Genomic DNA, 12,209 nt, shown 5'->3' with positions numbered 1-12,209 from the left:
CACACACACACACACACACACACACACACACACACACACACACACACCCTACAACAAACAGTCCTTCCTCACTACTCAAGGGGAAGAAGCTGCTCTTCCCACAGGTGGCCACACGGTGGCGGCCACATCCCCTGGACAGGACCCTCCCTTGCACTGCTGGGTTCGGCCAGCTTCTCCATTAGCGTCCCCCGCCCGCTCTCTGCTGGGTTTCTGGGGGGCGGGATCACTTACCCAAAGAAGCCCTTGAGGAAGGCCACGTAGATGAGAGGAGCAAAGAAGCTGAAGTAGAGGAAGGTGGTCACGTCCACACAGCTAGGAGATACGAGGTGGGAGATGGGCGGTCAGGTGTGAGGCTCAGGGCAGCAGCTGTTCCCACCCCTCCTGGGCATTCTCCCCTCCCTCTGTCCCTGCCTCCCACCTACCAGAGGCCCTCGATGATGTCCACGCAGAGCAGGGCACTGCCCAGGCCCTGGACCAGGTTCAGCAGGGCCAGGATCGCGGCATAAATGTAAAAGCTCTTCCGGGCTGCAGGGATGGAGAACAGGGGAGAGTGAAAGGCCGCCCCGCCTCACCCCCCCCTCCCCTCTACCCAAGGCCTGGGGTGAGCCTCAATCCCACTCAAGGGGTCCTGGTTTGTACCAGGAGGGGAGCTGAGGCCTTCATGGGAGGCCTGAATTCCTATGATGACCCTGGGCAAATGAACTGACCCCCCTGGGCTCTGGCTTCTTTATCTACATGAAGGGACTGGACAGTCGCCAAGTCCTACCCACATGTGACCCCACACATCTGGTGGGGTGCTCAGCTTCCCTCCTGGGTCCCACTGAGTGTCCTTTGAATCCTCCCCATCCTAGGAGGAGGTGAGATAAGGCTGGCCTCATGCACCTAGGAATTCCGATGGCCCTGCCCAACCTCTCATCCAGCCTCAACGACCCCCACTTCCCTTCCCTAACACAACAGTGCCCCCACTCCCTGCCTGCTCACATGGCAGCGAGATCCGATCTTTCAGAGGCGTCTTGGGGAGGATAACCACAAGAGAGTAGACCTGGTGACACAAAGCAAAGTGGGGATTGGGTGGTTTAAAGTGTCAGAAGTACGGAAGCCATCACCACACAGCAGAGAGAGCCCTAAGCTTAGAGTGGGTTCCAATCCCAGCTCCAACACAAACTATCCATGTGACCCTGGGTAAGTCATTCGACTTCTATGAGCCTCAGTTTCCCTCACCTAGAAAATGGGGATGTTTGCCTTAACTAAACCTCAAGGTTTCTGTGAGCAAAGAGGGAAAGAAAGAGCAAGTGGTAGATGAGAAAGCAGCCTCCCTCAGTCCTTAAAGGGCACCCACCCCACCCTCATCTCCGTCACCCTTACCAGGAAGAAGAAGCAGGAGCTGGCGAGCCAGAAGTGGCGGCCACCATGCCCATAGATATTGAAGTCATCGGCGGAGAGATGAGAATCAGGGTACAAGATCTCCAAGGTCCCCTGGGGGGGAAAAGCAGAGGGGAATCGCTTCCTGCTCACACCTCCCAATGCAAGGGCCTCCTCCCTTATCACTCCCTCTCCTGCACCTCCTGCCACACTCATGGGGCTGAAGCACAGCAGCCATCGGGTCACCTGAGGAGCCACAGACTCTCCCAGCCACTGCAGGCCAAGCTAGAGAGGAGCCGCCACGAGGGCCTTTCATCCACACCGAGGCCACCCCAGCTCTCATGTCTACAGCGCTTTGAGGCTGGCAGAGCTCTCTACATCTCACCTGACATAAGGCCTGGCTGAAGGGACTGGGGACTTAGCTAAGGAGACACCTCTCATCAAAGAGGTGGTGGACTCACGTGTAAACTGGTCTTGTGTCTGTGTGGCAGTGTATGCATACATGCACATGAATGTGTGTGCACATGTGTGTGCGTGTGCCCTGTGAGGTATGTGTGTGTGTGCACGTGTGTCTGTTTCTGTGTGTCTTGGCTCCCCAACCAGAGTAAGTCCCCTTGACTGCTCCCCTCCTCCCTTCTTCTCTAGCCACAGCACAGCCAAGCTTTCTGTCATGCTAGGCACAGACTAGGCTCCCATTCAGTAGGCAGGCATGGCTTTCCACTAAGGTAAATGGTCTCCCCCGACCCTTCTTTGTAGCTGCAGGCTGCCTATAATTGTCTAAAGGAGAATCTGGGGAATAGACACCCATGCCAGAAACTTTGGATGTTATAATAGTTGGTCCTCAATTTACTGGGGACGTTCTTCTCCACCCCTCCTCATCAGAGACATTTCATTGTGCTGGACACAGGAATTAGGAGACCTCAGCTTGGGTCTCTGCTGTTCATTTATTCCATCTGACCTCCAAAAAGTCCTTCCCTTCCTCCGGGGTACAGTTTCTCCTTCTGTAAAAGGAGGGTGCTAGACTAGTTGGTTGCTGAAGTCTCATGTCCCGTGTTTTTTTTCCCTTATCAATGGCTCTCAGCTCTGCCCTGTCTTTTTGAAATAAGAGGACAGATGGGATAACACAGGAAAAAAAGAAGACTAAGATACAGAAAGTCTGTCAGACACCACAATCTGTCCTGAAAGCCTAGACAATAATTTCTGTCCTTTGTGGCTATACTTGAGGTATTTTGTTTTTTTACATCTAAAAGAAATTCCATTGCTTTGGATACCACTGTACAGATAAGTGAGAGAACATGCACATTTCACTTCAAGCTTGGTTTCCATTTAAACTGCAAAACTGAAGAAATCTCTAAAAATAGGAATTAATAATTGTGCAAGCTTTAAAAACTGCAGCCCCATGGGCAGCCCTGAATCCCACTTTGGGCCTTGTACCCACACTGCTTTGTGTTTAATAAATGCCTAGTGCAATGAATAATGTCATTCTTCTAATCTCTGTCTGTACTCCCCACACATGGGCCCACTCTCCCCTTTACCTGAGTGGCTGAGTAGGCCAGGGACAGAACTGTGGTGATGGCCAAGACTCGTTTGATGCTGGATTTACTCTCCAGGTGACCTGGAAGATGACCCAAGAGGCCAGTGAGGGCCACCCCTAGGGAGCTCGGCCCACAAGGGACAAGAAACTCCCTTTGTGAACCCCTTAACCCCTTCCCCTAGAAAACTGCCCTCCCTCCCCCCTTATAGCCCAGTGTCTTTAGCTCAGTCCATACCAAAGGCAAGGCCCAGAATGATCACACTCAATTCAATAGCCAGAAGGAAGAAGCGAGTGATTTCCCACAGAATCTGAAAAACACAGAAAGTCAAGGGAAAGAGAAAACAAAAAAGAAAATAATCAGGTCCCACGGTACTTAATCCTCTACCACTCCATGCCCTCTTGTCCCAATGCCAGACACATCCAAATTTCCTCTTCTTTCCCCTTCCCCCCCCACACTCACCCTCCTTACCAGCTCTACTCCTCCTGACCAGTGACCAGGCCGAGACAGGTGGATTCTCTTTCCATGCCCAGCCTTACCTTATCGGCCACCGTGGCTGCATCTGAAGTGCTGACGGTCATGGAGACCACAGCCCGGGCTATGCCCACCAGGGCCACCACAAACACCTGTTGGGAAGGCCACCATGATTAGGGCTTAGGGTGCCACTCCTCCTGGGCTAAAGCCTCCAGGAGCCAGCCTGGCTACCTGCAGAGGAAGTCTGAGTCACCAGACTCTTCCCGAGGGAGCAGCACGAGGCAAGCACTGGCGGCAGCCCAGAACTGCACCACACTTGTGACTTTCTCTCTCCCTCCAGTTCTACTCCTCCCCTGCACACCATACCCCACAGCCCACTACTGCTCTGCCTAGGAACTGGAGGGAGGGAACAGCAGCCCTGCCCCTGGGGAGTCAAGTGAGCAGGCTGGAGAGACAGGTACACAGGAAACACACAAACCACCCCGGGCAAACAAGCTCATCCAAGAGGACCGCCATCTCAAAGCCACTGTGTGGGGAAAGTCCAGAAAGGTGTTATGGTGGGGTGATTTCTAAGGGGTTATTCAAAGGTAAGTTATGATTTGGTAGAAAGAAAAGCCCTAACAGAGGCACAAGCACAGCCCCATCAGGGAGCCAAGTTCCATCAATTCTGCCATGAGAAAAGAAAAGGCAAGCAACATGGTACATGGCAAAGAGTGTTACATATTTGGAGTCAGAGGGCCTGGGTTAAAATCCTGACTCTGCCACCTGTGTAACTTGTGAAGGCACTTTACCTCTCTGGGCCTCAGTTTCTCCATATGTAAAATGAGAGAGTTGTAGCAGATGGCCCCTAAAGTCCCTTCTAGCCCTCAACTTATGACCCTATGGATCAAAGATGGAAGAACTCAGGAGACAGCCCAGAAAAAAGGACGCCTCCATTGTTTCTGGTGATGTGGCCACTGACGGCTCACACTTACTATGCTCTCACATGCACTCTCACTGCACACAAGTCCAGTCAGGGGCAAGATGAGCTGCATGAGGAATGCCAAGGACCCAAGGAGACCCAGGGTGTCGAGGCACAGGAGTCACTCTACGCCCTGCTGAGTGGTGGGGCAGGGGAGCATGGACACAAGGCCTCCAGCAGGGGCGCTGACACACAGACACACACACAGACAAAGACACACACACAGAGACAAATACACACACACACACCCATGCTGTAACAGAGTTCGGGGAATTGGAAAGAGCACGGGTCTAGGCATCAGGGACATGGAGTCCTGACACTCACTGCATGACCATGGGTAAGTCATTTCTTCCCTCCAGATCTGTTTCCTCATCTGCAAAATGAGGAAATCACTTCTGTCCTTTTAACCTCATGGGCTCGCTGTGAAATCCAAGATAATTCATGATAATTTCTTGAGCCCACAATGTGCTACCCTAGAGACAGGAAGATGAAAAATTACATACTCCGGACCCTGAAGAAGCTTCTGGGGAAGTAAGGCATTCATTATGAATACAAGGAGTCACTCGATTTACGTCTCTGGGCCTCAGTTTTCTTAGCTGGAAAATGGGAAGACTACACTACTGCTTGTCCCGCCACGCTCAGGTTGTCGTGAGAAAGGCACCTTGGAAACCTTGACGCACTAGAGAAATGGGAATCACTCCCAGAGATGGCCCCGTTGCTGCCAGGCCTCTGCTCCCTGCCCCAAACCAGGGCGGCAGACAGCTTGGCATTTGTCCACAAGCCTGGTTAGAATGACAGTTTGTTTGTTTGTTGTTTTCAGCATTCATTTCCACAAGATTTTGAGTTCCAAATTTTCTCCCCATCTCTCCCCTACACCCCACCCCAAGGTGGCAAGCATACTGATTACTCCTTCCCCCAGTCTGTCTTCTCATATATCCCCCCATCCTTCACCTTCCCTCCTTCCCTTTTACGTTCTTGTAGGAAAAGATGGCTTTCTATTAGACTGACTTTTAAGAATCCATAAAGCCCTCTGGACCTAGCAAAGCAATGTTGTGCCCAGTGAGGCAGCCTGAGGTAATGAACAGAATCAGAAAGACCCATATTCAAATCACTCATCGAACACTTGCTAGCTTTGTAAACCTGGGGGTCATTTAACTTCTCTGAACCCGTTTCCTCATCTGTAACTCTTAAGGTCCTTCCAGCTCCATGAATATATCTATGAACCTCTGATCTCATTCTATGTACACTCACCCATGTGCTCCAGCAGGCTAGTTAGAGTGTGCTAATCTCAGGATAATCCAATTCCTGTTCAACTGAATTAGGAAGTGGAAATCTGAGGGGAAGAGGATGTCTGGGATCAAGAGGTTCTGCAAGGACAGGCAGTTGGTGCTAGGGACCAAGATGGGGCAGAGATCGATTCAAGAGCTACCAGGGGCAGCCAGGTGGCTCAGAGAGTAAGAGCACCGGCCTCAGTGTCGGGATGACCTGGGATCGAATCCGGGCTCAGATACTTAGCACCCACCCAGAAATAACTGGCCGTGTAACCTTGAGCAAGTTACTTAACCCCAACTGCTTTAAAAAAAAAAAAAAGAGCTAGCTACCAAATACCTAGCCCTAGTTCATCCCCATGGCACCAACAGTTCACACAATAATGATTCTATAAAACTGTAATACATGAATAGAATGGAATAACACTGAACCAAAAGACAGACAGAAAGACAAGATGGACAGACAGACAGAATCTATTAAGTGCTTGCTATACGCCAATCCTAAGAAAAGATGACTCTGAAGATAACAGAAAAGCATAAGGAAACATTAATTGATGCAGAGTGAAGTAAGCAGAGCCAGAACAATATAGATGCCAAAAGTGTAAATATCCCCCCCACAAAAATTAAACCTGAACGTTAATTATTAATACCAAGCACAGACCCAGAGAATGGATGAGAAAATGCACCTCCTCCCCTTGTTTGCTGAGATGAGGAACACCAGCAGTAGTACCTGCCTTAGTTTTGCTTAATGGCCTTTTCCCCCTTCCTTCTTTTCTAGGCTTTGTTATAAAAGTACTCCTCTCTGGGTGGAGGAGCAGAGAAGAACAGAGTGGGAAACGAAGGTAACTAGAAAAACAAAAGATGTCAAAAGGTTTTTAAATCCACTTTTTTAAACAGGACCTGTGATTTCATATGTCACAACTCATAAACCTCTCCCCCGGGGAGGTAATACAAGAATTATCCCAACCTGATCCTACTGAGAAGGAAATTTAAGTCCAGCACAGGGCCTGGTATATAGTACATGCTTAATCAATTGTCTACTGAAGTGAAGTCTATCCCACAAGGCCCTGTCGTGAGGAAGGGATGAGGACAGGACTCGCACCCAGCTCTCCTGACACCAAATTCGGCATCTTCTCTAGGGTTTGTATGTGGGTGTGAGGGCCAGCTGGGCAGGTAGCTCTAATCCATGCTCCTGAGTTCATAGATGCAGGAAGCAACCATTTCTTAAGCACCTACTATGTGCCAGACACAGTGCTATGGAGCTGAACAAATGTTATCTCACTTGGAAGTATGTGCTATTATGATGCCCATTTTACAGTTGAGGAAGGTGAGGCAAAGAGAGGTTTAAGTGACTTGCCCAGGACCACACAGCTAATGTCTGAGGCTGGATTTGAACTCAGGTCTTCCTGACTCCAAATCCAGTATTCCATCTACTGGGCCATCTAGCTGCCACCAAGAGACCAGAATGAAATATGGCCTTGCCTCCCCCTCTATCTCCTCTTGGCGCCAATCCCCCAGAAGAATGCCATGAGAGCAGCTGGTTATCAGCCTACACGGCCCTGGCCCCTACCAAAAGTCTGACCCAGGGTCCTGGGTTATCCATCCACCCTTCCTCTGTCTAGTCTTTAAGATACAACAGGAGGACAAGAAAGGTGCAGAGCAGCAGAGGCCCAAACTGGTGTTTGGTGGGAGAGCCTGCAGGAGTGTGTGTGTAATGAGGGGGGGTCCCAGAGGAAGAGAGGCCTCTCCCTTCCGAGGTTTAGCAGGGACCAGACACCCAGAGCAAAGCATACAAGCAGTGGCACACGAGGAATGGGAAGGGAATAGGCATTAATTAAGCACCTACTACGTACCAGGCACCATGCTAAGGGACTTTACAAACATTATCTCCTCTGATCCTAGAGGAAAGAGATCCAGAGAGGGGTCTGAACACGAGATCTGGGATTAGCAGGTGACGTTTGACTTCTCTAGGTCTCAATTTCCTCACTAAAAACGAGGCAGATGGCCTAGATGGGCCAGAAGGTCCCTTCCAGGCTCTTCTGGCAATGTTGGCGGGGGTGGGAGGAGCATCCCAAGACTCACCAGGATATAGAAAGTAGTAAAGATGGGGCTGGAGGTGACGCGGATCTTGGCCCGAGCCGACGGCAGCTTCCAGAGCAGGAAAGTGAAGAACAGCACATTGGGGATTAGCAGCACAAGGTCCCAGTAGCGAACCCTGAGCCACACGCCAAGACTCAGTTAGGGAAGCCAGGCCTGCCCCCACCGGCCCCACCTCCCATCACCAACACAGACACCCAGGCTCAGGCCCACCTGCCCCAATCCTGCCCACTGCAGACCAGGCCTCAGGGCCCACCTGCCCCATCCCTGCCCAATGCAGACCCAGGCTCAGGGCCCACCTGCCCCATCCCTGCCCAGTGCAGACCCAGGCTCAGGGCCCGCCTGCCCCATCCCTGCCCAGTGCAGACCCAGGCTCAGGGCCCACCTGCCCCATCCCTGCCCAATGCAGACCCAGGCCTTGGATCCCTTTTGATTCAGGCCATACACTAGCACAGGTATAGACCCCCCCAACATACACTGAGCTCCCTTCATCCAGCTCAGCACAGACCCAGACCTGGCTGCACACATATACATAAACACAGATACTCAAGCCTGCCCCACTACCCCTCCCTACACACACATAAATCAAAGCCCATTCTCTCTCTATTCCTCAACCATGATCCTCTAAACAGAGCTGAGCTTTGGCTTCCTCCAACCCTAGACCTCCAGGAACAAGGCCCAAAAGGTGCAGCCCTCTTCTGGTGAGGCCCATCTCAGTCTGCACAATTGCAACAGTCCCAAGAAGGGGGCGGCCAGTGACAAGCCCAGCCCTTGCTACTACCCACAACCCTACATGGCCACAGGGATGGTGCTACATGGGATATCTCCAGTGGCACAGAGACACCCCCTTACCCACCTTCGCCCCACTCTACTCACCGGGAGGTGCCAATGTCTTCATAGAGCAGAAGTAAGCATCGGTGTGGGGTGGTGATGTTGGGCAGAGAGGACGGGGCTAAGGTGGCATTGCTGCTGTCCCAGTCCACCATCTTGCCTTGACTCTAGCCCTGAGGATGGACCAAGGGGGTAAGAGATTAGCAGCAGAAATGGGGGACAAAAGCTCCATCTGACACACATACTTTGAAGGGCAGGTCTTCTGTACTTGGTTTTATTACTACATTAAATCATGACTGTCCCACAAGGGGAATCCAAGAGGGAACAAATGGTCCTTTATGCCTTAGGCTGATCTGGAAGATGGAAAAAGGAGGGTGATGTTTAGGAGACAACATAGTGTGGTAGAAAGAACCCTGGATTTGAAGTCACAGGGTCTGAGTTCAAATCCTGGCTGACTGCCACCTATGAGACCTTGGGCAAGTCATTTCCCCTGGGTAGGTCTGTTTTCTTCTTTGTAAAATGAGGTTGTTGGACTAGCCTCAAAAGTTCCTTATAGGTCTAAATCATATGATCCTGACTGATGAGGGCTAAAATGACAGCCAGGATTGCAGAAGCAGAGACTGAGGAGAATGAAAGACATTTCAGGTAATGACGGGGCCTGAAAGAATGGAGGGAACAAAGGAACAAAGACAAGGAGACAGGAATGAGGAGCGTGGGCTCAAGCTCAGATCTGGCCTCAGACATTTCCTAGCTGTGTGACCCTGGGCAAGTCACTTCACCTCTGAATGCTTCAGTTTCCTCACCTGTAAAATGGGTATAAAATAACAGTACCCACCTCCCAGCATCGTTGTGAGGATAGAATGAGATATTTGTAAAGTGCTTTGCAAACCTTAAAGCACTATATCAATGCTAGTTATTACTATTATTAAGAGGAAATGGAAGAGACAGGAGGGATGTGACTCAAGATAGTTAAATGGGCTGGAAGCCAGAGGAAGAATGTGCTTCATGCCAACAGGACCACAAGCCACAGGATCAAGGGGCATGAGAAGAGAACAATGGCCATCGATCTGACTTCAATGCAGTGACTGGTGATCTTCAAGAGAATGGCTTCCACTGGGAGGAAGGGGAAGGAGAGGAAATGGAGGCGTCCAAGTGCAGAACAGAAGCAGGCCCCCCCAAAGCGTCAGGGCCCCCAGGAGGTCAGGCCCCCCAAAATATCAGGACACCCAGGAGGGCAGGTCCCCCCAAAGCATCAGGGACCCCAGGAGGGTAGGCCCCCCAAAGCATCAGGACACCCAGAAGGGCAGGCCCCCCAAAGCATCAGGACACCCAGGAGGGCAGGCCCCCCAAAGCATAAGGACACTTAGGAGGGCAGGCCCCCCCCAAAGCATCAGGGCCCCCAGGAGGGCAGGTCCCTCCAAAGCATCAGGGACCCCAGGAGGGCAGGCCCCCCAAAGCATCAGGACACCCAAGAGGGCAGGCCCCCCCAAAGCATCAGGATACCCAGGAAGGCAGGCCCCCCCAAAGCATCAGGGACCCCAGAAGGACAGGCCCCCATAAAGTATCAGGACACCCAGGAGGGCACACGCCCCCAAAGCATCAGGGCCCCTGGGAGGGCAGGCCTAGAGCCCACCCACTCAGGGGCTCCCCACCACAGGAGCACCCCAGCCTCATGGGAGGAGAGCTTGGCTGCTCTGCATCATGTCAGAAGTAAAAACTGGCCCCAGGACAGCTTAGCTTGTCTCAGTGTGGCCAGACCACAGGGGAGGCCCTGGCCTGCCCTGGACCCCTGGTTTACATTCATCTGCCTATTACAGGTTTTCTCAAATTAAACATCCATGGGGCACTCCTCTCTGCTCTCTGAAAATGCCAGCTTGACTAGGAATAACGTGTGTGCTCTTGAGGTGGCGCTGCCAGGCCAAGAAAACAGCCCTGCGTTTCAGCTCCTTGGGAACAGACAACAACTCATATATAACCTGGTTGGCAAGGGAAGCCAAATAAGTTCATCATGTAGTCAGTCACACCTTTCAAGGAACAAGGATACAGTCTAACCCAAACATTCAAGAGAAAAAAATGGAAAAGGTAAATTTGTAAAGTCATTGTTAACCCACTGGCAGGTGATACATCACCACAAACCACCCCAGTGGATTCTGGGGCGACGGGTACTAAGAATTAAAACTAGGGTGGGGGAAGGACAGAGAGAGAGAGAGACCCCCCCCCCAACAAAATCAAATCATGTTTGTAGGAAAAAACATTCTCTAAATGGAAAGAGAGCTGAGACAAGAAAATGAAAGGCCCCAGGCCCAGAATGCAATCAAGGAGGGGACCATGAAGCAGCGTGGAGCCACAGAAAACGGCTACATGGACCTGCAAGACCATCTACCCCAAGCCTGCTGTCTGCAAAACTCCTGGTCCAATCAGATTAAGATGCAATTGGGAAATGTTTAATAAAATAAATAAAGAAGACAATAAAACACAGATAATGTGAATCGGTGGTTCTCTAAGTGTCCATGGAGCCTGCAAGGGTCATGTTCAACACCACTGATCTAGTCCAAAGACCTCATTTTACAGATGGAGTAAGTGAGACCCAGAGAAATGACATAAGCTAAAAGTCAAATAACAAGATCCTATCAGTCAGGATTAGAATCCAGATCTCCTGAAGTCCTCTCCAGAACACCAGGATACCACAAGGCCTCCCATAACTCAAAAGAAATGGGAAAAGCTTCTTGCATGAACCACAGCCTAGGATAGGATGGGGTATTTTCAAACACTCCACTTGGAAGCACTGTGTGAACACTAAAACTGAGCATGGGGTTTAGTCAAAGAACCAGGACTTGAGTACAGGCTTGGGTCACCCTCTAAACCCCCTGGGCCTCAACTTTCTAATCAGCAAAATACACAAAAGCTAAAATTATTTCTGAGGTCTCTGCTAGTCCCAGGTGCCCAGATTTCCCACACTGTGATCCTCCTTTTTCCCTCAATTCTAATCTAATTCATTTACTAAGAGCCAAGTAGGGGGTGGCTAGGTGGCACGGTGAATAGAGCACTGACCCTGGAGTCAGGAGGACCTGAGTTCAAATCTAGCCTCAGACACTTGTACACTGACTAGCAGTGTGACCTTAGGCAAGTCACTTCACCCCAACTACCCTGCCTTTCCCCCCTCCAAAAAAAAAAAGCCAACTAGGTAGAAGATTCGAGGGATAAAGAACAAATGGAAAACAGTTCTTGCCCTCAAGAAACTTACATTCCAGGGAGAGGGAAACACAGGCAGCAAACAGCTAAGTGTGTACATAACAATTAGGGAGAGAGAGCTCTGACTTCCAAGGAGCTCAGAAAAGGCCCAGCAGGGAGTGAAGGAGCGTTTGGAGGTGAGGAAGGATACATCCAGCCATGGGACATGGCTGAGGAGGTGTCAGATGGAGGTCAGAGGGACAAGGACCAGCTCGAGGGAAGGGAAGTCCAGGCAGCTGAAGCCAGGCCATCAAGGCCTTCCAAGGTCAGGCTAAAGAGTCTGTACTTCGTCTTTCACTGTGAGTAAAACTCACAGGTCGGGCTTGTGCTAGATTCCTAGACCACTCTCTCGGGGTCTCTCATGAAAAGGGAACAGTGCTAAGAGCCTTTATTTGTTGTACTCAATTGTAATAAGAATGTAAATTTTAAAGATCTTCCCTGCCCCTAGGCTAA

General features: G+C 50.9%; 1 protein-coding gene across 2 annotated transcripts in view; it reads right to left on the bottom strand.

Moving 5' to 3' along the window:
• TPRA1 (transmembrane protein adipocyte associated 1) overlaps positions 1 to 12,209 on the bottom strand; it is a 23,705-nt gene that overhangs the window by 2,201 nt on the left and 9,295 nt on the right. For both annotated transcript variants that reach the window (XM_069083831.1, XM_069083830.1), the window contains exons 2-10: positions 8,571 to 8,698; positions 7,680 to 7,812; positions 3,434 to 3,520; positions 3,132 to 3,204; positions 2,898 to 2,977; positions 1,366 to 1,476; positions 982 to 1,042; positions 423 to 525; positions 232 to 312 (exon numbers count right to left, since the gene is read on the bottom strand). In XM_069083831.1, the coding sequence (XP_068939932.1) occupies positions 232 to 312; positions 423 to 525; positions 982 to 1,042; positions 1,366 to 1,476; positions 2,898 to 2,977; positions 3,132 to 3,204; positions 3,434 to 3,520; positions 7,680 to 7,812; positions 8,571 to 8,680 (839 nt within the window). In that variant the 5' untranslated portion in view covers positions 8,681 to 8,698. The remainder of the gene's footprint in view (positions 1 to 231; positions 313 to 422; positions 526 to 981; positions 1,043 to 1,365; positions 1,477 to 2,897; positions 2,978 to 3,131; positions 3,205 to 3,433; positions 3,521 to 7,679; positions 7,813 to 8,570; positions 8,699 to 12,209) is intronic.

This window comes from Petaurus breviceps, unplaced genomic scaffold (genome assembly GCF_028583685.1).
Source record: "Petaurus breviceps papuanus isolate PSGF00001 unplaced genomic scaffold, PetGlider_PUasm1.0 174, whole genome shotgun sequence".
Taxonomy (NCBI): Eukaryota; Metazoa; Chordata; class Mammalia; order Diprotodontia; family Petauridae; genus Petaurus; species Petaurus breviceps.
This window is presented reverse-complemented; position numbering and strand designations above follow the sequence as displayed.